This window comes from Gymnoscopelus braueri (assembly GCF_963280865.1).
Source record: "Gymnoscopelus braueri genome assembly, chromosome: 16".
Lineage (NCBI taxonomy): Eukaryota > Metazoa > Chordata > Actinopteri > Myctophiformes > Myctophidae > Gymnoscopelus > Gymnoscopelus braueri.
In genome coordinates, this window is record NC_137616.1 from 23,201,107 (window position 1) to 23,229,052 (window position 27,946).

At 39.3% G+C, this 27,946-nt stretch overlaps 2 protein-coding genes across 3 annotated transcripts in view; one reads left to right on the forward strand and one right to left on the reverse strand.

The window, feature by feature from the left end:
• The window catches only part of LOC308103638 (acetyl-coenzyme A synthetase 2-like, mitochondrial), a 173,579-nt gene that overhangs the window by 8,262 nt on the left and 137,371 nt on the right, over nucleotides 1-27,946 (forward strand). Inside the window, exons 8-15 of one of the 2 annotated variants that reach the window (XM_080453724.1) lie at nucleotides 397-489; nucleotides 5,095-5,207; nucleotides 5,804-5,930; nucleotides 6,255-6,382; nucleotides 9,034-9,097; nucleotides 9,462-9,583; nucleotides 13,295-13,498; nucleotides 13,617-13,745. In XM_080453724.1, the coding sequence (XP_080309850.1) occupies nucleotides 397-489; nucleotides 5,095-5,207; nucleotides 5,804-5,930; nucleotides 6,255-6,382; nucleotides 9,034-9,097; nucleotides 9,462-9,583; nucleotides 13,295-13,471 (824 nt within the window). In that variant the 3' untranslated portion in view covers nucleotides 13,472-13,498; nucleotides 13,617-13,745. Of the gene's footprint in view, nucleotides 1-396; nucleotides 490-5,094; nucleotides 5,208-5,803; nucleotides 5,931-6,254; nucleotides 6,383-9,033; nucleotides 9,098-9,461; nucleotides 9,584-13,294; nucleotides 13,516-13,616; nucleotides 13,746-27,946 lie in introns of those variants that run through there. The other variant, XM_080453723.1, reaches the window with a different exon arrangement.
• On the reverse strand, nucleotides 13,843-27,810 carry abcd4 (ATP-binding cassette, sub-family D (ALD), member 4). Its single transcript, XM_080453725.1, is given in 20 exon segments — nucleotides 13,843-15,207; nucleotides 15,597-15,712; nucleotides 16,009-16,085; nucleotides 16,792-16,844; nucleotides 17,220-17,269; nucleotides 17,680-17,716; nucleotides 18,181-18,272; nucleotides 18,351-18,556; nucleotides 19,403-19,492; nucleotides 19,667-19,758; nucleotides 20,620-20,649; nucleotides 20,651-20,742; nucleotides 21,142-21,236; nucleotides 21,544-21,594; nucleotides 22,086-22,211; nucleotides 22,793-22,909; nucleotides 23,169-23,308; nucleotides 26,132-26,259; nucleotides 26,822-26,940; nucleotides 27,635-27,810. Coding segments are annotated over 20 exon segments (1,851 nt in total). The 5' UTR covers nucleotides 27,676-27,810; the 3' UTR covers nucleotides 13,843-15,108.

Sequence of the window (27,946 nt, forward strand, 5' to 3'; positions counted from 1 at the left end):
ACTGGAGGTCAAGCCTGGCTTGTGTGTCAACATGCCTTTGTCATGCACATGCACAGCGCCTACTGCAATGTCCAGCTGACTCCAAGAACAACACGTGTGACAAATTGGACCTCTCCTCTCTCATACACACACAGGCACAGCACTAACTGTTAGTGTGTGCAAGAAACAGGCAGAGCTTGGCGTAAATAATTTAAATCCACATTCAATCCTGATGACTTCTACAGAAATTGTTTTTACATTTGTTAGGCTGTGTCTCTTTCTCTCTTCCCCTCCATCACAGAGTATATTGTCATGACCTTTCTGTGCATTTGGCTCAAAGGCAAAACAGAAACAACATAATTACGTTAATATTTGTATTCAATCAACATGCTATTATGTATTGTCTTTTTTCACCAGTGGGAGAGCCCATTAACACAGAGGCGTGGGAGTGGTACCATAGAGTGGTGGGAGACAAACGCTGCCCTGTGGTGGACACATGGTGGCAAACAGGTAACTGATGTTTTTGATGTCATTTTAATGTACCAATAGTAAACTGGAGAGAGGCCCTGGTATACAGTATCATGATTATGGGTGCTATGGGTGTTGATAAATGGCTGTAGTTGTGATATAATACAGTATATCACAGCCTCAAGTACATTATTGTTTGTATAACATGTTTACCCATGATTAGCAGCCAGATTCACACACACAAAACACCTTCAGGAGTGGGGACCATATTATTATTCTTATCATTATATGGCCTGCCCCCATTTGTACTGTACTTCTTATCAATCAGAGCCGTATGGCTCTACTATCAACCCCCCTCTTCTCCATCGCTCCTCCCGTACTACAGACAGTGTCTGCCTGTCATACTCGCATCACACCAAACCAGGAAAATGAGAAAATAGGCTCTACATGATTTTCTCTTTTAATTGTTAATGTGTGTATATAAAACATATATTCTCTAGCAAATCTCTAAATTGTTCATGTGAAGCAGTTTGTTTATGCTTATTTATTAAAATGATTAATGATAGAAATCGGAGTGAGCTATTCTGGCCAGGCACAGAGCTCCGCAGAGGAGACACAGGCGGCTATCGCTGGCCGCTGGGCACCGGCTGTGAACAGACAGGCGTGGGGGATAAATGCAGAGAAACACATCGCGGCACTCTCACAGCTTGTTTCTAAACAAACTATTCACTTTAGCCGATAAATAGGACCTGTAGTTGTCCAATATTGATTAGCATTACATCTACAGCCACTAGTTGAAATCTTCTTCAAAATGCGCACTTCCTACAGTCCGTTTGGGTTGCTTCACCTCTAGTTGAGAACACAACAGGCTTTCAACGTCACGTGATAACCTCTTCCCATTGGCTACTGTAAATGCAAATCAATATTTGTGATACTGTATGTCCCACACTAGCTGTCTGTTTTCAGAGAAACCATGTGATCTGTAGAATCAAATATGGGGATTTCTGGCCATGTCGTGGTGCCTTTAAGTCAAACAAAATAGTATCTCCAATTTATATAGCGCTTTTCTGCGTCAAAGATGCTTATAAGTAACATGTATGCAGCATGTCCTCAGGTCCTTTGCAGAGTGTTATCCATTGACAATGCAATGTCCACTTCATAATAAAGACTAAATACTTCACTAGACTTTTTTAAATGGATACTGCACCTTTATGTGCAAGAATGTTTTCTGATGGGTCTGCTCTGTGTACCATCGATTGGATCTGTTCTAGCATAAGCACAGCCTCTCTGTAAAGGAAAGCTATGTGCATGAGCTCTTCTGACATGAAATAAAGCCACGTATGCAATGCATGCAGGAAAATGGACCACCAGTCAGTCTTAAAGGGGAGACCAGTCTAGTACCTCCCTCCAAGAACGGTTATATAATATTCCGGGGGGGGGTGTGCTGCGCTGCCCAATCTCTATGTGTTGCATGTGTACGCATTCACTGTACAATATGCAGAAGAGGAAACACAAACATGCATGCATGCACACAAATACAGTACAGTACACGTACACACAAGTACTACACGTACTGTATGATCATACTACACACATCCTCACTTGGACATTTTCTGGTCCTTCTGGACACGAATCAAACCCAGATGTTTTCATCATGATGTCAAATATCTGGTCTCAAAGCACCACGGGAAAGGAAAAGATGTGGACTGAATCTCAATGTGAACTGTTCTTTGCAACAGAGGAAACATTCTAACAACAGTATGACATCTTTTACCACTTAAACCTTATTCTTAGTAAAAAAGGACACGAGTTACAACTGTACTTGGGCTGCTTTTTTCAGTCAACACCAAATATCTTAGCCAAACATAGTTGATCTACAAGCTCACAACAACACATCACATTGCGACGCCTGTGTGGCCAGCTGTGAAAATATCATTGTGAGCTTTTAGATCTGCTATTTTCACTACTTTTGTGCGACACTCTTGTACGATGAAGTAGGAATTTAATTTATGAAAAAACATTAAATAAGGTTTCTTCCTGACAGCAACAATATATAGTATGAATTTTCTCTTGGGGATTGTGATTTGATTGCCTTCCCAGTTCCCACCACAGAGATTTAGTGGATAGCATGTTCAAAAAATATATATAACTAGAAAATGTGCTCCTCGGAGCACAAGTCTCCGCCAGCAGACCTTGGCCTTCTGCGCCTTTGCGTCTTCATCAGGTTTCAGATGCTCATTTGCTGCTTCTTTAGTTTGCATAATGGGAGTTAGTTACATTGTGTGATCTCAGCCTCCTATTTATATATTTATATTACATATTGTGATGTCACGTAAAACTGACCAATGTTAGGTGTTCTCAGAGGAACACACACACGCACGGACGGGTGATTTGTACTGCAAGGTACTGTTGGTAGAATGTGCGTGGTTTTTGGTGTTCTGCAGGGGCGACTGAATATGTAGTGTTTGCATCTAAAGAATGTTCTTCTTGAAGCAATGTGTCATATGGAAGTGGTCGTAATTGACTGGTTTGTTCAAATACTTGTCTGTCTTCTTCATCTTCATTGTTGTCTTGAACAGTTTCAGCAGTTGATTGGTGTGTTTGATCTATGTCAGTTTTCTCTAGTGCTACATAATGTATTTGATCAAGGTGGCCAATTGTTACAGTATTAAGACTTCGGCCTTGTTGTGGGATCAATTCAACTCTATAGTCCTCTTCTGTGTTACTGTTGTAGATGAGTATGCTTTCTTAGCTTTGGCCTTCTGCGCCTTTGCTTGACCAATGTTAGGTGGAATGTTAGGTGGAAGGTACTGTTCCAATCAAGACTGATTGGTCCTGTCTTACCTCACTTCAAAAAGTAAAGTCTTTTTGAAGTGACACACCTATTTATAGGATTCTATTTCGTCATACGTCCCTCTAGCCAATCAAAGGCATTGGTGTCAACATATTGACACGTGTCACGTGGAGCTTGACCAATGTTAGCTTGGCTAACAATGTTTGCTCACACACGGCGGGACGAAGCGAAAACATATTCTCCACCTACGGCGGAGACAATTATGGCTACTGATTTAGTGATGATGTCCATGTGAACTAATGATAAACTGTAGCTTTAAGTATATTCAAAAGGGGTTGCTGACCCTTAGAAGTGCATTTTATTATGTCATTGTAAAATATCATGAGGTAGTGTATGATAGAGTATAATGACATTTCACAAATCAAAGCTGATTTCACAAATAAAATGGAAGCTGTATTTCACCTTCAATCCCTCTAAATTAGATCCACTTGAGTAATAACAGAATGCACCAAAATTATGTTAATTAACCATGCAAACAGTCAACATCTACTTTATGATTAATTCATGATAATTAAACGTCATGAGCTTACAATTACAGACACAGATATGACCCAAATACCCTTCAGCAAAGGGGATTATGTGATGTTATTTTGCTGTGGTGTGGTGTGAGCCTTTCAAATTAGGACTAAATGGCATTATTAATAATTGTGATTGGCTTGATCTGGATGCAAATAGCCCATTTAGAGAGGAAATCAGGGATACTGATCTCCTTTTGGCATAAGGCCCCCAGGTGGGCTTACATACAACTGTAATGAGCAGGTAGGGCGTCTGGGTGGCGTAGAGGTAAAACACTCACCGACCAGTACAGGCATCCATTTGAATTTTTTTCAAACAAATCGGTCAACAGTGTTTTTCTTTTTTGGGCAAAAAAATAAAGAAGGAAAAAAAAGAGCAAGTGGCAGGCTGGAATATTAGCTTATAATGTCAAAAGTAGCTGTTGGGAACTCTTTGGCAAAATGGGAATTCAATGCAATCATGTGTTTAACTTTATACGTGTGTATTTTTTATATATTATTAACTGGAGAACGTGAAAATATAAAACAATTATGGGGACACAGAAATGTCAGCTTAAGTTGATTTGAAAGGGGATGTCTGCTCTATTGTTGGATGGTCTGCTGTGTCCTAGTTGTCTCTGGTCCTCTCTGCTGCTGCTGCCAACACCACCAGGCGGATTAATGTGGTTCCTGAGAACTAGACAAGCCTAATTTAATTTAATTTACTTAGTATGGCCGTAATTCGCCCGTTGACATCTGTAGTTATGAGAGGGGTTTATGCTAGGTTAGTATGTTTGTTTCCAAAAGGCTTGCAGGCTTGCTCTGTAATTTACCATCTCTTGCTCTCTCTCAATTTATTTCCTTTACGTATCTCTTATTCTCTTGATCTCAAGTTGAAGATGGAGTTTAGTTCAGTCAGCATTCTTGACATTTTCTGACATTTTCTTAATAATGTTAGTAGTCTGGTCATTGATAGAAATGGTAGAAACATCAGACTTCTCTGCTGTCTAAGGTTCAATAACTTCATTATCCCTGGTCAAATCTGCCATTCCAGGCTGTCATTCACTGCATTATTAACTACGGAAGGTTTTCTACAGAGAGGATGCATGTCATTACATTTTTCATAACAGGTAATCATGGTAATCTCACTCTTTTTGTGTTAACATTTGTAGCCTAGCACCTATTATAAGCCACTATCGGTTGGTCAAACTGAAATCAGAGATTATATGCTTATTTATTTTTTTGCTTAAATGCACAGCATAATGCTGAGTGTTAATGAAATTGTCCTTGTGTTCCTAGAGACAGGTGGCATTTGCATCGCTCCGAGGCCGTCAGAGCCAGACGCAGAGATTTTTCCAGGAATGGCCATGAGACCGTTCTTCGGCATCAGGCCGGTGCTCATGGACAGTGAGGTAGAGTGCTGCGGTCTGTGCCACCCTTGCAAGTGGGGTGGGGGTAGTGGGATTATGGAACAGGCAGATTGGGATTATGAAACTGGCACCAGCTGTGTCACTTTTGATACTCGCCCCACACTTAACCCCCCTAATTGTTCCATCCCTCCATCCCATGCTGTTGGTGCCAAATGCTCTATTAAACACTTTCAACCTGGCGTCCCTATCCCTATTTTGGGCATGTAATTGTAGGCAGAAAAATAATCTAAACAAATCAAATAAAGAGAGTAATTGTTAATTTTTTTCAAAAATAGCTATTACTGTATATCAGCTATTTATTTAGGGCTTAACTTTGGTTGTAAACTTGTTGATATTAGTTATTTTTTGACCTTGCTCACGAAATCTTCATGAGATCTTACATTGCCGCAACCGTTATGATCCAGTGTGGTCACTGTGGTGAAAAGCAAAGTGGACACTATTTGATTGTAAAATTAGGATTACGTGTTCTGCTCAAAGTTAATGTTTTCCCTTTTAATTGTCCCTTTGTACTCGCATCCATTTAGCAATTCGTGTGTGACAATGGCTGTTTTGTTTGGTTGCTGTTGTTTTTAATTCAGGGCAAGGAGCTGACTGCCAATGAGACATCTGGAGCTCTGTGTATTGCACAGCCTTGGCCTGGCATGGCCCGAACCATTCACGATGACCACCAGAGATTCACTGAGACCTACTGCCAGCCTTACCCTGGTGTGTTTATCCTCATAGACCAGTGGTTCCCAAACTGTTTAGCTTGAGACCCAAAAAGAGAAATGAGATGTCACCCTGGGACCCAAACTAGTGAAAATAGCCGATCTACAAGCTAACGGGGAAATAAAAGTATTTACTCGTGGCCGATAAAAATTTGTCCGCGACCCAAACATGGGTCCTGACCCACTGTTTGGGAAACAGTGTCATAAACTGTCCTCAATCAGGACATTATTGTCCGTCATTCTTTCTACTGTCTCAATAAAAAAACAATGAACTTTAGGAGGACAGATCTTCACACTTGCTGCTTCCCAACTTTATCTAAAGGCTACTTCTTTACTGGCGACGGTGCCTTTCGCTCCAAGGACGGGCACTACCAGATCATTGGCCGTCTGGATGATGTCATCAATGTGAGCGGCCACAGGATTGGAACAGCAGAGCTGGAGGATGTAGTGGTATGTAAGGTTGTGGAGCATTTGCTTTCAATGTGGTCTCAAGTGCAAAATGGCTGGGCTTACACATTTATACATATTAATTACATGAACTCCAGCATCCATATTCTGGGCATGTCATAATAAGCGAACATTCGGCAAAGATAGGAGAACAAATGGCGAAAATAGAAGAACATTCACTGAAAATAGTAAATACGTAAAATAGCGAAAATAGTTGTCCTGAGATATTTTTGCTCTTTGACATACAATGTCAATATATATGGGGTTAAGTGATTACATGATTTTATCAGTCTAGACAAGATATCATAAATTGCTTAAAACTGCACATTTTGACTTTTTTAATTTTGTATTTTATTTGTATGTTATTTTCTAACCGTTTGTTAACTGTTTTGAGTGTTTAATGGGCCACAATGGAAACAAGCCTGTAGCTTTTTTTGTGTATCATCCATTTGGCATTTTTTTTACTTGCTTACTGTTGTACTCAAATTCACTGTCACTGCCATTGACGGAGATCTCCGTCATTTAAAATCCACCCATTTACCGCCATTGACGGAGATTTTTTCGTTTTTCACACAGAACCAGGAGATAACGCGATCCAAAGATTTACTGCTCCATTCACTTCCTGGTTAAAGTATTTGAGAAATATTCTGTATCTCAGCTCCTGTGTATTACTATGTATTTTTGTCAAAACATGCTAGGTCAAATGATTATTTTATTTTTTTCACGGAACCACAGTGAAACCCTCCGTGATTAGCAACCATCAGGGGATCGATCATACTGGAGATAAATATTCTGTGGTTCTTGAAAGATTAGCCATGTGAATATGACCAGTGACAAGGTAGTGAGGACCCTGGGTACCCAGGTGGTGACTGAGAGGAAGTGGGAAGCAGAGCATTGTCGAGGATGGCACATCAAGAACTGATGTTTAGGGTTCCAACAAGATGCACAAGCCTTGGATATGGAGACCCTGTCTGTCTGTGGTCTACAGCCTCCAAGAAAAACAGTGAAGACCTCATCGTCACGGAGTTGCCTGGGATGGAGCAGACGGAGCAGATGTAATAAATAAATAAATAAAATAAATGAGCAAGATGCTCATCTTCCCAAGGGAAATCAGACACATTTCTTTGCAGCCAGACAAAGTAATGTGGAGCCAAGTTGCGGAAGGCAACAAAGGAGAACGAAGTAGCAGTAGAGTCCGAAAAAGTACGCTACTGGCTGTGCCTCAGTCTGTCTCTTTCTCCTTAGATGAGACTAACCTCGCATCACCAGACTTTCCACCACAGAGGAAAGCCTGGTATTCGTTCTAAACCGAGCTGTGTGATTCCAGTTTAGAAAAAAGAGAAAAAAGGGGGGGTTTCCGATGGTTGGTTACGGTTGGCGTGGCATTGTTTTTGTTCCCTACACAATGCAAATCAATTAATTTATTCTCGCTAGTCGCCAATGTTGACACGTTCTGAACATACCTGAACCATATCTGAACATACCAAACGATTATTATACCAAAAGAAACGAAAAGATTATACCCATTTAAACCAATTTTAAACTAGGGGAATCATTTTGGAGGTGCACGGCACCGGTGGTTACGGTCGCCCGATGACGTCAAATTATTTCCGCTCCGACCGGATCAGAAACCCGAAACTGTTATTTATCCCAGGTTAAGACAACCAGACAACCTCTGAAGAGAGAATACTGTACTGTACAGTAGCTGTAGGGTGTGGCAGGGAGATGTCCCTGCCACCCCGTCCTAGGAGATGATCCAGGATAAAAGCGTGAAACATCAGTGAGCAATGATCCCCAGCTAATGACCCTGCAGATAATCAGTGACCTTGCATATTGTCGCTGTCGGGTAGAAACCTCACATGTCCAAAGCCGTTACTGTTCAGGAAGAGGAAAAAATAAATATGTTCCAATTGATCCAATGTAGTTATTATTTAGTCACAAGCTCTTGTAAATACTTTTCATTGGTTAAATAATTATAAAACCCGCAGACAGAGTTAACCACTTTCACTTAGTAGGGCATTAATTTATGAAAAAACATAAAAGGAAAAAAAGGAAATGTTTCGACCTGACAGCAGCGATATGACGGACACTGGAGAACCCTCAGCAATTTAAGGATTCATTATAATGTCAGGCATTCACAACTTGACTGAGGAGTAGGGGTGTGCCGATATATCGTCCCGCGATATATCGCGATACGTTTTTGTGACGATATGTATCGTTTTGACAAAAATAAATAAAAAATGTCACACTATTGCCCTATTTGGATTCAAAACGGCTATTGTAGCTGAAAAGCTACAAGTTTGCATGTCTGAATAATGCAAAACAGAAATATTTGTTTTCATAATAAAAAAGTGCCATATATCGTATCGTAGCGATGTCGTGAGCCCAATATCGTATCGTTTCATGAAATTAGTGTCGGCACACCCCTACTGAGGAGGCATAACCTGTACTTAATTTACTAATCCGAAAGAGAAAATGCTGTTCTCCACCCTCTTTATATTTTTGCAATCGCACAATCCTTGCAATGTACAAATGTGATCAGTGTGAATACATTTTACAGCATTTTATGCTCAAACAAACAATACCTATTTTTCCTGTACATTAAATTGTTGGACAATTGAACTTGATTATGTATTGTTGATCCTTTGTTGTAGAACCAATGCCCTGGGGTGGCTGAGTCTGCTGTCATAGGCTACTCACATGACATCAAAGGACAAGGTAAAGTGAAATATTTTAAAAGGAGTCATCAACCATTCTAAATTGTGCATTCTGAGACCGTAAGATCCCGTGTAGCCATTGGAAGCAGTCGGTTAAGTGTGAAATATGACCATTCAATGACAGTTGTAGCATTTTGCAATCTCATAGAGCATAATCCTCCATTAGATGTACATACAATAAGTAGATGGTTAATTAACATTTTTATTATTGTGAAACGTACCAATGCTCTTCCTAATATGAAGGAAGCTGTGATTTTAACTTTCGAACTCAGGACTGTACTGTACATTCTGTGTTCTGCCCTCACCTTCTTCCCATGTTGCACGAGATATTCTTTACAGCTGTCTGTCTTTCTTTGCCTTGCCAGGTGTGTATGCATTTGTGGTGCTGAAAAAGGGAGTGAAGGTCGAAGAGGCTGTCCTGACCCAGCAACTGCAAGAGATGGTGTCTAAAAGCATTGCCAAGTATGCCTGTCCAGACTTCATTCAGGTGATGTATTAGAATCTGTTCTAAGGACAAAGCAGTGATGAACTGAGAACAGAATGTTACCAACATGTCAGTGTTGTGGGCTTGTTTTGGATCCCTCTGTGTTTCATAATGCACTGTTTGTAATGCACTGTTTGTACCTAGAACTTTGCTAATACAATGTGTGATCACTGTAGATAGACTCATACTAACAGTTGTGAAACGGTTAATATCAGAGCAGTTTGTTATTCACAGGATTAGCTTCTGAATACAGACCAATAATCGGCTAATAAACAATAACTGAGTCCAGATGGAACAGACTCCACAGTGACATGTGTCACACACTGGTGTGACTGGAGACCAGAAAGGCTGGATTTCCTGATTCCCCCAGATTGGATCAGTAAGGCTTGGTTTATACCAATCTGGGAACCCATGTTAAAAAAAAAGGAAAAACAGCACCCTCTGCTGTTTTTTACCTTCGAATTTGACTGTGGGGAGTTCCCAATAGAACGTGGGTATAGGAAATAAGCTCTCCTCTTCCGGTGGGGCGCCTATGTTTTCATTCCCACTAACAACATTTCTCCACTGAACACTAACAACATTTCTCCCACGGAACATGGATCGTTTTGGTCATAAGCCCACTTGTTTCTATGATGGAAGAACAAGTTAAAATGTTACTAACTTTCCATGGTTTTGTCGGCTCTGAGGACGCTATAGTTAAATGTGTTTGGGTTTGTTTCCAGTGGGAAGCGAACGCACAGATGTAAATCCAGCCCACTACAATTGATTGGGTAAAGCGCGGCCTGCTTCCTGATCTAAGGCACGCCCACTTGGTATGCCAATGTTGACACGTTCTGAACGGATTCAGTAGTGCAGCTCTGAATCTGTTCTTGAGAGATTAGGTTTATACTAATGTGTGCGTGGTGTTGCACGCCTCAAATATCAGATCCGCAAGCTCATGTGTTGCAGAGCCACGCGTTGTGAACTTAAAATGGCTATTTTGTGTGTGCAACACCAGTGCGCAACCAAGTATACATCATAGTAGGGGGTACTAAGTGAAAAATCGTTACGCGGCGGATAAAAGCATGAAATTTGATACAGATGTCCCTTGGGTCATCCTAAAACATCCTAGAAGGGGTGCCCAAAAAAATCTTAAACAGGAAGTGAGTTATGGACAAAATCCAAAATGGCCACCTAAACTGTTGACCGTTGACTCAAAAGACACCAAAATAATCTCCAAAAAGCATAAAATGTGGCACACATGTCCCTTGGGTCATCCTAAGACATCCTAGAAGGGGTGCCCAAAAAATTCTGCAACAGGAAGTGAGTTATTGACCAAATTGAAAATGGCCGCCTAGTGTTGTCGATTGACTCAAAAGACAACTAAAGAATCTCCAAAAAGTATAAAATGTGTCACACATGTCCCTTGGGTCATCCTAAGACATCCTAGAAGGGGTGCCCAAAAAAGTCTTCAACAGGAAGTGAGTTATTGACTAAATTGAAAATGGCCGCCTACAGTGCTGGCGATTGACTCAAAAAGCCTACAGAATCTCCAAAAAGCATACAATTTGGCACATATGTCCCTTGGGTCATCCTAACACATCCTAGAAGGGGTGCCCAAAATAATCTGAAACAGGAAGTGAGTTATTGACTAAATTGAAAATGGCCGCCTACAGTGTTGAAAGATGATGCAAGATACCTAAAGAATCTCATAAAAGCATGAAATGTGGTACAAATGTCCCTTGGGTGATCTGAACGCATCCTACAAGGGGTGCCCAAAAAGATTTTAAACAGGAAGTGACCGCCTAAAGCAGTTGACACAAAAGAAAACATAAAGGGACGTCATAAAAGTGTATAATTTGGTACGTACATTGAGTGCTTCTTAATATATCCTAGAAGAGGTTATTTATTTGCTTGTTTATTAAACTTTTTAGGAAGGGACCATGTTGAAGAAATTCTAAATGGCTGTTTAAACAGTTGACCATGGCAGTCTGCATATTATGCAGACTCAATACGACAGGTTATGCAGTGCATAACCTGCCGTATTTTGTAGTCTACCTTCTGTTTTCATTTCTACATCACTTATTCATTTTACTTTCTGCATTATTTTTTTATTGTACTCTTTGAATCTTCTTTATTTATCTAACTCTCTGCATATTCTTATTTATTTTACTCTGCATCTTATCTTACTCTGCATATTCTTATTTTACTCTCTGCATCTTATTTATTTTGCACTCTACATCTTCTTGCTTGTTTTACACTCTATCTTCTCATGTATTTTCTTCTTGATCATTACTGTTTTTTGTGATTAGTGTTTAGTAACTAGTACATGTATTCATGTGTGCCATTTCGCAATTACCAGCACATTGGCATAATGCTCTGCAAGGTAACCCAGCATCCCGGCATCTACACTTTCTCGAACAGAAGGGCTCAGCTTTGCAGCCACACTTGAGTTCTCTACAAACTTAAGCAGCCTCTGGCAAGAGTGTCCATAAAGGTGTCCACGAATCAGCGACTTTAATCCATCCATATTTGTCAGGAGATGGTAGAGATTGCATAGCTTTCAGGCTTCTGGACCAAATGCCAGATTGGCTGCTCGATTTGAATATTGTAGCAGTGCAGCCCGTGTGGGAGGAGTGTTTTCCATTGAGAGACTATTAAAAAAAAAATTGGCACCCCTTAGGATGCATTCAGATCACCCAAGGGACATTTGTACCAAATTTCATGCTTTTATATGAGATTATTTTTTATGAGTGTCTTTTGCATCGTCTGTCAACACTGTACACGGCCATTTTCAATTTAGTCAATAACTCACTTCCTGTTTCAGATCATTTCAGGCACCCCTTCTAGGATGTCTTATGATGACCCAAGGGACATGTATGCCAAATTGTATGCTTTTATGAGATTCTTTAGTTGTCTTTTGAGTCAATCGACAACACTGTAGACGGTCATTTTCAATTTTGTCAATGACTCACTTCCTGTTTAAGATTTTTCTGGGCACCCCTTCTGGGATGTCTTGGGATGACCCAAGGGACATGTATGCCAAATTGTATGCTTTTATGAGATTCTTTAGTTGCCTTTTGAGTCAATGGATAACACTGTAGGCGGCCATTTTCAATTTTGTCAATAACTCAGTTCCTGCTTAAGATTTTTTTGGGCACCTCTTCTAGGATGTCTTAGGATGACCAAAAGGACATGTGTGCCAAATTGTATGCTTTTATGAGATTCTTTAGTTGTCTTTTGAGTCAATCGACAACACTAGGCGGCCATTTTCAATTTAGTCCATAACTCACTTCCTGTTTCAGATTCCTTTGGGCACCCCTTCTAGGATGTCTTAGGATGACCCAAGGGACATATGTGCCAAATGTTATGCTTTTTGGAGATTATTTCGGTATCTTTTGAGTCAACGGTCAACAGTTTAGGTGGCCATTTTGAATTTAGACCATAACTCACTTCCTGTTTGAGATTTTTTTGGGCACCCCTTCTAGGATGTTTTAGGATGACCCAAGGGACATCTGTATCAAATTTCATGCTTTTATCCGCCGCGTAACGATTTGGCCATTTTTTGTGCTTAGTACCCCCTACTATCAGGCTTAATGCCTTTCACACCCTTAGCAATAGGTAGTTGATGAAACCTGGACACCGATGTAATAAGTAAAATTTAACACATCATCAACGATTTCTACATTTCTTAATGGTCCTTAGTTGCTTAACCAGTTTGTTTTCTCATAATAGCTTGTCCACCGTCTACCAAAGACACGCTCAGGCAAGATAATGCGGCGGGTGCTGCGCAAAGTGGTGGAGCATGACACAGACGAGTTGGGTGACCTCAGCACACTGGACGACCCCTCTGCGGTTCAGGAGGTCATTCAAGGTCACCATCGTCTCTGTGGTGACCAACAAAGCCAATGACCTTGGAGCTGCAAAAACTTCATGAATGTATGAACTGCATCAATGTACTGTACACGATCATGTAGTGAATTATAAATAATGACTTTAAAGTTATATTTTGCAAGACGTAAAAGTAATATGAGTTGTATGCGTCTCTCTATGGCAGATTACCAAGATGGCCGATAGTAGCTGAATTGGTCTTGCTTTGTCTGAGTCTTTGACTGTCGGGTGCGTGTGAAGGGGGAAAGCTGACTTCTTGTGACACAACCAGTGTACTTCCCATTGTTATTGATAGGGACCACATACTATATTGCACAATGTGGAGTTAAGACAAAACACTTAACTGAAGCTGAAGTTTATCAACTTGAATTATAACAAAAATAAAACCGAGGAACATCATTTGTTTTATTAAAACTATGTATTTCAATGTAATGACTGTAAACAAAAGATAATAAACATGTACATACAATGTACATTTGCATATAAATACATACATTTGACTGAATCTATGTTAATTTCTTATACCGTTGTCAGTTTTAGTGTTGTACATTTTGATAATTCTTCACATGTTTTGTTTTGACAAAGCACTAAGGCACATGTTTGGTTGGCTAAGTTCCCTGGAGTGCTTATTCAACTTTACCACAGATGAACCAAAATGACAAAACTAACCATAGATTGGGGTCTACAGTGGGTCCTCGTTCATCATATTCCTTCTTCTACAATTGCTTTGGGTTTTAGTTCAGTAAAGTAACTCGTCTCTTATTTCAAAACAACTAAAAAACATTGTAGTTACAGTACATTCCTACACACGGTCAATCTTGTGCCGTTAGTTTCCAAGCACCCCTTCAGTGGGGCGTGTTAAGTACAGTTTAGATCTGGACCAAACAAACAAGCTCGACCCTATCTATCCCTGTGCACATTCTGTCTGAGCCCGGCACAGGCCTGTCCTGTTGCCTTTATGGGCCCAAGCCTAGAAAGTAGAATTTTCTTGGCTGGCTGTTGTTCAGTGCATTTGTTGTTGTTGCTGTTGTATTTTTTTGTCATTTATTATTTGCTAAATTAAATATTTACACACATTCTTTTCCATTTCAAAATGAATCAGTCATGTAATGACCGCTATCAGCTGTAACCCATGACTTTTCAGAACACTGCAGGAAAAAAAAAAATGTAATTGTTGAGTTGTTTGAATGAAAAGGTCTGTTCAAAATTACATGTGGGATCTTTCAGAATGGCCTGACTTCCTGTCACAAAGGACTCACAAAGCGTATGTGTGGGGAAGGCAGCAAAAACCCGGCATTTAAATTTGTAACCATTGATTGACTGTCATAAAAACATAATTGATAATTAAAGGATTTAACAATTAACCAGACTATGCACATTAAAGAAATTTGAATGATAGAAAGAAATATGTTCAGAATTACATGCAGGATCTTATTGAATAGCATATCTTCTTCACACGTAGCACTTGCAAAGCAACACCCCACCCAAATTATATAAAAAATGTAAAAAATATTATATCTGCCCACGACACACTGGCACAACTCTGGCCCAGGCAGAGTAAAATCCTGTAATGTAAACATTGCTGAGGTTTGGGAGAGTGACTGATTCTCACCTCTCCTCCCCAGGTTTTCCTCGTATGTGCAGAGGTCATTCTAAGGTCACATGCTTGCTTCTCTAAGGACTAGGTTACCACTGCCTTTCAACTTGCTCAGCTCCCACCGGCCCTCACCACACAGCTTCAGCTGGACATCATGGTACTGTTACAGAAGCAGAAAAGCAAAGCGTCAGCTTCAGACAATACTTTACACGCATACATTACATGCAAATGTATGGGGAACTTTGCCGATACTTAATGACAACCCTATTTTGTCCAATGTCACCTGTCCCGTTTTGAGGAGGACAGGTGAAAACTTCCCAATGCACTCTGTGTGTCAAGAGCTTATCGATGAGTTTACGCAGGATGAGTTTTACAGTACGTACTGTAGGCAAATTCAGGTGGTCTCATGTAGTCTGTCCCTACGACTACTTCGGACTAAACACTCATACCTTCTCAGGCTGAAGATGACTTTGGAAACCCCAATCCAAGCCGCAAAGATATGTTTGCGAAACGTAACCCAGTGTGGTACAGCATGCATGTTTACTCTACCTTCTCCAGGCTGCTGCGGTGTCCCAGGCTGACCAAGGTCATGCCCAGCTGTTTACAGGCTCTGTACAGCTGTGACTCTGCCTCCTCTGTCAGAGCACTGGTGGCCTCATCCAACACTGTATAATATGAACACAATACAGCTTAGGTGAGTCCCATAGTCCCAAAATAGGTGCAATAATAATAAAATGTTATATATCTGCACTTGAATAGAAACTATGACGTTGATTTAACCCATGAAAACCAGGAAAGCATCTAATGTCATTTTAGATGAAACATACGTTTTTCAGAAAACTGTTAGGATTTAGAAGACATTTTGTAGAATCGGCCTTAGGTCTAAATGGGTTAAAAGAAGCTAGAATATTGCCAACATATAATAAGAGGGAATGCAACGACTTTGTTTAGGGCAACAGACCTGCATATTTGGGCTGCAGGTAGAAGAGGCGTGCGAAGCTGAGACGTTGCATCTCCCCTGGAGACAGGACATCATACCTAGAGAGAGAGCCATGACATTTATTTTAGAATACTTTGGTCTAGTTAAAGGTAGGGTAAGTGATTTGCTTTGGTTAAAATAAGTGTTAAATAGCTCTATATTCTGATAGTACTCATTGCTATAGAGTGTTTGTTCAGTAAAATGAGTCTCCTTGTCTCTCCAGCTCTTTATAAAACAGAAAATACATTTCCGTTTCAGGTTCATTTCCAATTTTATCCAACCAGGACAGAGAACTCAATCAGGATATAGATTAAACAAGTGAAATTGGAAGTGATGACACTAAGAAATGAGCAGACAAAATTGGAACTGGAACACTACACAAATTAAGCTTAAAAATGGGTACTTTCTCCTGATTGGCTGAGAATTTGACACCTACCGGAAAATGTGTTTTCTGTTTATTAAAGAGCTGGAGAGACAGGGAGACATCTGTTACTGAAAAAACACTCTATAGCAATGATTACTATCAGAATATAGTGTTTTAACCTTTTAACAAAATACTTTTGGTTTTAACCAAAAAATATCACTTACCCTACCTTTAATTATTTCGCACAGCTCAATGTGACACATGAAATTCTGATAAAATATTCAGTGTTTGTAACTCTGAGAGTGTACAAATGTAACCAAATGTACATTTTGCACACCCTCAGATTTAAATTAATACTGAGGATTTCACAGAGTAGTTTCTTTTCCCGGTTTCACCCTTACCAGTTCCACTCCACCTTCTCGTCCAACCCACCGGTACGCTTCAGGAGACTGGACTGGAGAAAATGAGAGAAATCAGGCTTGCTTCAGTGTTGCATCCAAGGTGAATTAGTGTCAGCTTGAAGGTGACTGCATAGTATAACACTCAAGAGAATCGCATGCAGGAGTAGAATACGCCCGTCAATTATGACAATGACAGTGGGTGCAGAATGCTGAAATGCAATCCCCTGCAAGCCATCTTGGTATTGAATTCTGTATGAAGTTTCATTCAAATCGGAAGTGAGGAGCAATGACAAAGGAATATTGACAGACGGACGAACGAAGGTCATACCGTAATACATACATGTGACAGACCTATAATAAAGAATTTCCTTTTTTTCACTGATACTGCTACAATTATAATAAAAGCATAGTTAAACAAATTCACTCACCACCCCTGCTAGCTCTAGAAATTGTATTATTCTCCCATCATCCACATCCCCTGAAAACAGGACAGCAACATGAGGCAAATACTCAGTGACTGAACAAATAACTGGCAGTGTGTGTTAGTATAGTGGTAGTCGACATCTATGCAGTTGGTTAGACATACTGTACGTCTACTGTATATTCATGAAACCTTTGAGAGAACCGTTGAATCATTAGACAAGTATGACTGTATAACCTTCCTAAGGGTCAAAGAATACAAAAAGTATAATACAAAAAGTTATTTAAAAATTATTTACTTTTTATTTTATTTATTTACAAACTTGTAAATCGGCTATTTTCGCTATGAATACGGGTGTGCCTTGGGATTATGACCTGCCCATTGATTATGACCTGCCCATTGGTGTGCCATGGGCACAAAAATTTTGCAAAGCACTGATAGACTAGCTACAAGATTCACCATCATACCTGATGCAGGGTAAATATCTTTCAAAGGGTAGATCACCTGTTAAAGAAAAAACAGTCAAACGTTACTAAGAACTAAGTGTTCCTTTTGTTTTTTCTTTGATTTCCCCACTTTGTAGTTTTGTTAAGATACATTCCACACAAAATACACTCAAACACAAATAGTTGTAATGTATTAACAGTGTAAGTATTGGTTGATGTCTTTATTGATCATGAAATAAAATCATATGTCACATACATACATCTGTAACACACATCTGATAAACCATAATCATCAGGATAACGTAAAAAAAAAGCTTTACAGCTGGTTTCCATTGCGGTCCTTGCTTTAGTATGAGGTGTGTATGATGACATGTAGTGTGGTGCTGTTGGGTGCATGAGACGCATAGAGTTCATGATGTGAGCAAGTCTGAGTGAATGCGTGGGTGTACCTGCCACTCAAAGTGTGTATTCACAATATAATATAGAAAACCAAAGGTCTACGTAGGTTTAAAAGGGAAATACCTGTTCACGGAGTGTTCCATCGGTTAGGTAAGGCTTCTGGGGCAGGAAGAGAATGCCCCTGGGTCCGAAGCATGTGGTCATCTGGACAAAACCTGGGGAAAGGCCATAACATGTCAGTATACCTCAAGGATAGGAATGGGAATCATAAAATCATCTTATACCCACCGTACCGCTATCTGCCTCCCAGAGGCGGTTGAGGACCCTCAGTAGAGAGGTCTTGCCGGTCCCTGTGTTCCCCACCACCAACAAATTATTTCCCTGGCTGATCTTCAGGTTCAGGTCCTCCACCAGTAGGTCCTCTGAGTAAGGACACTTGTAGGACAGCCGGTCCAAGACGAAGGCTGTGTCCGTCGGTCCTCCATGGATATCAAAGTCACTGTGTGGAGGAAGGAGATGGTAGAATAAAGTGGTGGTGGGAAAAGTACTCAGATGTTTTACTTAAGTAAAAGTAGCAATACCACGATATAAAAATACTTTATGTTGTGCATTTACAAGTAAAAAGCCGGTATTCAAAATCTTACTTGAGTAAAAGGTACAAAAGTATTGACATCAAAATATGCTTACAGTACCAAAGTAAAACTATTAAAATAAAATAAAATAAGATTCAAACTTGTGAGCTTTAAAAAAATAGCACTTGTGAGCTTGCTATAATAAAATAGGGCTTAAGTAGTTTATGTATGTTTTGGAATAATAATCTATATCCGCAAAGTAACTAGTAAATAAAGTTTTCAAATAATTGTAGTGGAATGAAAAGTACGATATAGAGTAGAAGTAAAAATACCTCAAAATTGTACTTATTTATTTGAGTAAATGTACTTTCCTTTCCACCACTGAAAATAAGATCAAGAAAGGTAGAGGAAAGACCAAACATCATCTCTGATTGGCTGGCTGGTTTAAACATTTTGGGATCCCTTAAAGGGATACTTCACTTTCGGGCCGGGGACACATTTAAAAAAAATATTAAAAATAAATGAAAAAAGTTATGGAAAATTCATGGCCCCCTCACACATTAGTAGGACACTGCGTGTCGTGAGGGGGCCATGAATTTTCCATAACTTTTTTCATTTATTTTTAATATTTTTTTTAAATGTGTCCCCGGCCCGAAAGTGAAGTATCCCTTTAAGTCCTTTGCCTGGTGGAAAAAGGCCTTGTCCACCCTGCCCTGAATATAAATGTCACACAGTAGCAGCAAAGAATTTTAAACAGACATACATAGTTATACCTGTCAAAGTTGTAGCTTTCCCCCGATGCTGGGTCATAATCACACTGCCTGCGCAAGATGTCATCCATTACCTCTCTCAGCTCCCCTATCCTGACACACACACACACACACACACACACACACACACACACACACACACACACACACACAAATTCACTAGGAGGTGGTTGTCCACACTCACTAGCAGTCATCTATCATCAAATAGCTGGATTTCAAACACGCACGTGTGCACCCAAATGAGGCAATGGGTATGCTGTGTGATACCTGTGGGTGTATCCAGCCACATCTGACAGAGTGGTTGACAGGTCTATTAGCTGTGTGAAGCCGTTTATCAAGTAGATGCACACAAAGGCATTCTGACCATGACAGGGACAAAAAGAAAGAAAGAAAGAGTATTGTGTGTGAGCGAAAGAAAGATAATATCCTATCTTTCTTTTCTTGCACCATTTTGCTTCATTTCTATATATTATGTAGATGAATTTACAAAATGGTGCCTAAATCAATGGGGTGTTCATTGTTCATACAAGCATTTGGTTTCCACTGTGTGGAAATATTATAACACTATAGCTTTACATTTAATGGTTTACTTTATAGTGATGATCTTCGATGATTGTGATTGGCTAAATGTAAAGTATCAATCTACATTGATGATTAATTACTAATTGGTTTTATTTATTTATGTATTTAATTGATTTTATAGATTTATTTATCATCTTTTCTTATCAAAACTGAGGAGTAAGATCATTTGTTGTCGATCCTGCCATATTTGTTTTTATCAAGTTCTTTAGAAGATGCTGCCACCCAGTGGTGGAAGAAGGTAGGCAAAGAAACAAATTCTAGTCTAGTACAAGCTTGACGCTGTTCAAATTCATTTTGACCATTCTGACATGTACATATATTACGATCTGGACAGGTAAGGGTTTTAACAGAGGAGTGACAATCACATTTGAATTTATTATTTGAAGCAATCGTTCAGAGACAGACAAATTCAAAGAGACACAGAAGGGGAATATAACCCTAACCCTAGGTTCTTGGTTTACCTATGATCCTAGATTACTGAGGCACTACTGCCTCTCTGCATTTGATGTATGTGTTTACCTCGCTTACTGTAAGTCTAATGCCTAAATTGTAAATAATTTAGAAATAACCCTAATTATTGAATGTGTATTTACAAACAAAGACATACTCGCCCAATACACATATCTCTTCATGCCTACCTTACTAATGAGTGCACTAAGATCACCGGGGGCTGAGACCATCGTAAACCCCAGAGAAAATAGGGATAGCGATGATAATGTAGCTGAGGAAACCTCCCATGTAGTCAAAGGTGTTCACCCCAACTGAGAGTAACAAGAGGGAGTCACAGAGAGAGAGAGAGAGAGAGAGGAGAGAGAGAGAGAGAGAGAGAGAGAGAGAGAGAGAGAGAGAGAGAGAGAGAGAGAGAGAGAGAGAGAGAGAGAGAGAGGAGAGAGAGAGAGAGAGAGAGAGAGAGAGAGAGAGAGAGAGGAGAGAGATGAGAGAGAGAGAGAGAGGAGAGAGAGAGAGAGAGAGAGAGAGAGAGGTTAAACTGCAGCTGCATGTAAAAGTTTAGCAGATGCACACAGGACCACAATGGAAAAAAGCCCGTAGGGCTTTTTGTGTTATCCTTTTAAGAATAATACCTCTGTACTATTTGCAAACTGTTAATAAAGTATTCAATCAATCAAAACTAATGACAGATGTTTATCAGTGTTTCTTACTGTAAAGCCAGAACTCCTTGTTCATCAGGTTCCTTTGAGTATTCAGTAGAGATTGCAATCTGCGGTCAGTCCTCATGTGCTCCACCTTACCGGCTCTACATTTGCACAGACAGATGCAAGCCACTAAAATGTACTGTACACGCTGTGGGAACTGGTGTAAACCATTGTTTGAAAGCACATGGGTCAAATCATCTTGTTGGCAGTGACTGACAAATCTACTAAATTAGTGTTCTTTCTATATTTTACATCCAAATGATGATCTACGGTCATTTGGAAGTAAAATATAGTAAGATCAACGTCTAAGAAGGAATTTTCCTACAGTATGCGGCAAATACCATAGAGTACAGCTACCACCCAAATAAGAAAACAAAACAGACAATAAAAAACGTTCATGAGTCTAACCTGTAAAAAGCGGCAGACTCAGCATTGACTCTGATCTGCATGTGCTTGAACCTGGAGGCAGAATATCATCATTTTATTTTTGCATTACAATAAATACAGTTTGTTATAAGCCTGCCCATAATTAATTTTCTCTCGACATAACTGTCTGCCAAAGTTCAAAGACATCTCCATATCAATCTGTGATTGCAAAACCAGCATTAGATCCATCTTATTTAGCTGACACATATCCTGTAAAGTGTCCTCATAGGCAAGTGGCTCTGGGCCAAAGTCTACATGAGCAGCTTCCTCTTTAAATGAATGTTTTCCACGACTGTAAACTTTAGACGGACAAGCTCTAACAAAGCTGTCTCTTCATCCAACTATTCTAGTGATATTCAGAATTGTTGTTGCAACATGCGAATGTCTGTTAACTTGATTCATTTTAAAAAATAAAATAAGATTTGTTGTTTAAGCTATGTAAGGCAGCATTGTCCATGCATCAACACAAATTATTTATTTCACATTGTGTGCATTTGTTTCTTGTTAAAACATATTGATTTTACCTGAAATCTCCTTCCAGTTTCTCTTGCTCAAACAGAGTGGCCACAATGGGACCCATTAGAATTTTGTTGGCAATTGTCCCAATCACAAAATAGCCAAATATACTCACAGGGCCAATCCATCCAGTACTGCAAGAAGGAAAAAGTAGATTGGGGTAGATCAGAGGTTAAGTAAGTATACATAATTATAACACAATTGCATGAGGTTTAGTCCTATCTTTCACAGGGCAGTTAAGCATTTCCCTTCTATTTCCTGTCTCTCAGTCTTAATGGCCTCCTCTTCAAAACACAGATGAAAGAAAACATTGGATTGAAAAAGTAATGGGAGGTAAGCTGTGTCCAAACTGTATTTAGAAATCCACAAATACAGTATACAAGTAACTTAAAAGCACCATACTGCTGTCATTGTCTACTAACAACTTTGGCCATCCATCCATATATATATTTTTTTGTTATTCTATTTTTTATTTATTTATTTTTTACAATTAACGGCTTTACTTTTAGATTTTTCACATTTGTGTACCTTCAAACCATGTTACGCTTTGGAAAATGGTCAGCAGTAATGTGAAGTAAACAATGAGTCATTCATTGTCAATGGGATAAACATGTCAGACCCCTGGTAAGGTCTTTTAAGTATGATTTATATCAGCTTGTTACAACTTCACCTGTAGTAGCATTGGTAGTTGTAGTAACACGGTACACAACCTCACCTTTGGTAGCATTGGTAAGTGTAGTAAGACAGCGTGAATGGTGACACTATCAGCCGACTAGCCATGGTGCTCATCTGCTTGCACAGCCTGTCTGCATCCTGGCTTATTCGCTGATCTCTGCAAGTCACACCAAACCCATGCAAATCACCAGAACAAACTAGCCGAACTGGTTAAATTAGAGAGGATTTTACTGTGCCTATTCAAAAGCCAGGAGCAAATTTTTTTTTTTAAAGGTTAAAAGAATTCAAGCGAATGTTTTTTCACTTAAGACTCTCAATAAATATGTAGCGTTGAATATTGAAATGTGTATAGACTACAGATTAAACAATCTACATACTATAACAAAAGAAAGTCCTTGTGGGAATTGCAGGCTTACGGGTTATCTATGTCCTCTCTCAGTACGTTGAGGGTGTAATAGACCCTGCCTTGGAAGTAGTCAGCATGGAGGCTCTCAGTAAGCGTCTGTCTCCAATTAACATACATCAGACTGCATATATACTGGTCCAGACTTTTAAGCTGAGGCATATGGAGAGAGAGGAGAGACAGAGAGAGAGAGCGAAAGAGCGAGAGAGTGAAAAGAAAGGGATATTTACAACCAAAATATTTACACGTACACCCAAACCTATGAGGGTCATGCAGACGGCCCAGCACATCACTGGACATGAGAGTCCCTCCATTCACGACATATACAACTAATACAACAGAGGTTGTGTTCGTAAAGCCTGTAAGTTTATCAAAGACCCTAGCCACGGACTGTTTCACAGCCACTAGCATGTACATACACATATGCTGTATATGCAAATATATGCTTATATACAACATATGCTGCATACATATGTATGTCATATTTAGAATTAGGACTCGTGGACACAGCACCTTCCAAGCACCTCAAAGGGTGCTATGTATCTACATAGCTATTTCTTTACCTTACTATTACTATTGTTATTCTTTATTTTGTTGTTTTTGTGATTGTTGCTACAATGTAGAGGAACCAAACGAAATAATTGTACTTGTGTACTCGTTTATGAGATTTAACAATTACAAATCTTGACAAAATTTATTTATGCAATTGATTTTTTAATTTTGTCATATCATTACTAAACCTTTCTTAATACTTTTTTTTGCACTTCTCTGTATCTCTGTTTATCTCATTTCCCATTAGCAGTCTGCTTACAGGACCTTTTTCCACAATGGTACTCTTGATAGCAATAACTCCTGACACAGACCTGTTGTAACTGGCCTCAATGCTCAACAGTCAGGAGGCACATGATCTGATCTATTCTAGATTAAATTAAACTTTCATATATTGCCAAACTGAATCATAATTTATTGTGATAAACTAATAATGCAAAATACAATAATTACAAAACATCTAGTTGTAAATGAAAGGATGTGCAGGAGTCCTTCCACTCAAGATACTATGGACTGAGATTTATATTGTCTTTATTTTTAGGCCTAATAGTCTATAAAGTCGTGTTGACATTTCCTCTTGTAGGTCATTCAGAGTGCAATGAACGGAGCAGGTTGACCTGCCCTCGTAAAATAAGACATTGTAAAATAAACCATGATCTTTTTTATTAGCCATAGCAAGCACACACAATAATGGCTAAAATGATAATCATCCTGATTATTTTTTGCTTAGCATTGTAATAGGAATGATTGGTATTTATGGTGGAGATTTTCTTAATATCATTTCAACCATATCTTTAGCCAAATGGTGAGTAATGGCCTGTATGATTTTATTGTCTCTGTGAGCCAGATGGATGGGGAGATGGACTGTAATGTCTGGAATGTTCTGGTTATTAAACATTGTGTAATGGGGAGGAGATGAGGGCAAGGTGCAACAGCTGACCAAATAAACCAAGTTTCACGATTACACAATTGTGAAACCTGAATCACGATTAGAATGATAATCCCATTGTCCAAAACCATCACCTCTATTGGATGTTTTTTTTTATAATTATTAAATAAATAATGCATTATTATCATCAGTGCATCCACAGCAACGCTCCTTCCTACCCCAAGGAATTAGTCTCCCCACAGCGTTCGACCCGCAACCTCCGCTCTTCAAACACTAACCTCCTTAAAACCCCCAAGACCAACCTACGTACCATGGGCGACCGGGCCTTCTGCTCGCCCCCGAACTGTGGAACGCCCTACCTGCCCACCTGAGAGCACCACAGTCGGTTGACTCTTTTAAGAGAGGACTAAAGACCTATCTTTTTAACAGAGCATTGTTTTAGCTACACTGGTTTCACCTCTAGGCTTTATTCTTTGTTCTGTTTCAGTTTCTTAATCCTTAGATGTTTTTTTGTGTGATGATTCTTTTTTTTTTATGCAATTGCCTATTGTAGCACTTCACAAATGTAAAGTGCATTATAAATAAAATCCATTATTATTATTATTATGTTCTATTGTTCTATGTTCTATTGCGAAGCAGCTGCAGTATCAAGGGGCGTTCTCTTCCATCCTGTCATGTTTGGTGGTATAACCCAATCCTCTCAGCTGGAGCATGCACTTTAAATAATAAAGATGGGCATGGCATTACAACAGTGGGACAGATGTTTTTAAAATGTGCTGCATGCTCAGAAAGGGATCAGCTTCTTGAGAAGACTGCTTTGTCAAGAGGTGAAGTCTCAAGTATTTACAGTTTCATGATTATGGTTGCCCCTAATGCATATTCTTCTGTCCAGAGTCCAGACAGCTTGGGAGCATGACCTTAAGATTTCTCTGAATGCTTCTCACTTCTAAGTGATATGCAATTTTGCTTTGAGCTAATCTAAATGTGAGATTTAGGAGTATACAATACAAGATTCTGAATAGAGGTAAGATTATCCAAAATGGACAAACGCCCAGTTTTATGCTGGCGAAATTGTGGCAATCGAGGTACACTTCTTCATGTGCTTTGGGACTGTCCAGCTCTTAATTCACTGTGGTTAAAAGTAATATCCCTAATGTTAAGGTTTTTAATGTTAATATCTCTGTACTGTATGTCCAACAGCATGCCTGCTGGGTAAAAAAAAAAAAGCTGTTACTGTTAACCAACTCTGGACCTTGCATCATTTATCTGCTGAGCATAAACCAGCCTGCTTTTCTAGGGAATCTTGGCTGGAGGAATACTTGGACTTTTTGAACCTGACTGCTAAAAGACTTTAATGAGGGCTGTTGGGATGCGGAAGTTACTTGTTTGATCATGTAGTAAATGGCAACCGGTTACCATGCCCTAGCGAGTAAGACATGTTGAGTGTCAGGGTGTGAGCATGTGCATTCCCCTGCTGTGAAGTTTCTAGAACGGTTTGCTGGTTACAATTTGCAACATTATGTTAGACGTCAACTTACTGTGGAATTGAGCAATATGAGTCCCACAGCCAGGGACAAAAGAGTGGTGAATCCTGGGTAATCCTTGTCGGCCAGCACTTTGTAGAACTGGCTTGGAAGAACACCCACTTGGTAAATGATCAGTTGCTCTAAATCGTGGGAGGGGAAAAAGATGTGTTAACAAATTGTCACAGTAGCCACAGTCCCTCAAGCCGATTGTAAAACAAAGTAAGCAAATGCAGCTTTCTTTCCCCAGCAAAGGATGCAGCTTTGCACAATGTTTTCCCCATGTTCAATATATCAATGTGCCTCAGTCAGTTAACTCTTTAAAGACCGGGAACGCATCTGTGTGTCATTTTTAGATTTCTTTGGCTATTCAAAAATAGCAGATATACAAGCTCATAGCGTGGCACTGAGTGCCGCGCTATGAGCTTGTAGATCTGTTATTTTTGAAAAATCATGAAAAGTTATGCAAATATTAGATTTTTTTTCCTTTTTTTTGGCGGACATTTGTAACTCAAATCTTTGCTTCTGGGGGTTCCTGGAACTAAATATTTTACAAATGTTAAAAAATATACAATCCAAGATTTTGCCACGAATTTTCACGATTTTGTACTTTGTACAACAGAATCAACAGATGTTGTAAATTACTGTTTTTTTTGTTATGCAAATGAATTGCCTTATCTTAAACTTTGTCAAAAGTTAGGCTACCTGTCAAAGTAACTCCAAGAAGCGTTCCAAACATCAGCGCACTCTGACTTGACCATGATGGAAACAGAACCTTCTGGATGCTGCAGAACCTCTGCACAAACCTCCAGTCTAGTTTGGGTCTGACGGCAGATGACAGACATGCAGAAGTGAGAGAGAGAGAGACAGACAGACAGACAGACAGACAGACAGACAGACAGGCAGTGGTGGAAATGTACTCAAGTATTGTACTTAAGTACAATTTTGAGGTATTAGGCTATTACTTTCTTCAGTATTTACAATTTTCAATTATTTTTACTTCTACTCCACTACATCTCAGAGGAAACTTTTGCTCTACTGCTGCTACAATTATGCAAAAACTTTAGTTACTTGTTAGATTTTGGTTATTATTACAAAACACACCAACCACTTCAGCCGTGTATATATTTCGGTATTTTAAAATAGCATAAATAGATAGATAGATAGATAGATCTACAAGCTCACAATATGAGCTTGTAGATCTTCAAAATATTTTTTTAGTACATTTTGAACTTGTGAAATGGGACATTCTGCACAATGAGTACTTTTACGTTTGATACTTTAAGTATATTTTGATGACGATACTTTTGTACTTTTACTCAAGCATATTTTGAACACAGGACTTCTACTTGTAACAGAGTAGTTCTGCATTGCAGTATTGATACTTTTACTTAAGTAAAACATGCGAGTCCTTCTTCCATAACTGTTAACACAGCAAATAGCCTATTATACCATACCATTTGATCAATATTGATATTGCTGTATGATATACCATCAGTACGTTGGTCTTACTCTTACCTTTTTGTTTCCCTTACATTTCTCCTTCCCAAAGGTGGCATCTGTACAAGCCCTGTGTGACAATGTCACGATCTCTCTAAATTACAGGAGAGAGTTAGTGGATGTTGTAGAAGTGAAATTAAGGACGCAGACTAGCCTACTTCATTTCATGTTCTTACACGCTGTATATAACTTGACTACATTACTGAGCCTCGTTCTGAGGGAAAAACAAACATTCACGCGTTTAAAACCGGAACTTCCGCTCTAACTAGGTTTGTCTTTCTTTCTTTTCAAAATAAAATATCTAAACTCCTTTCTTTTAAAATTTCCAGA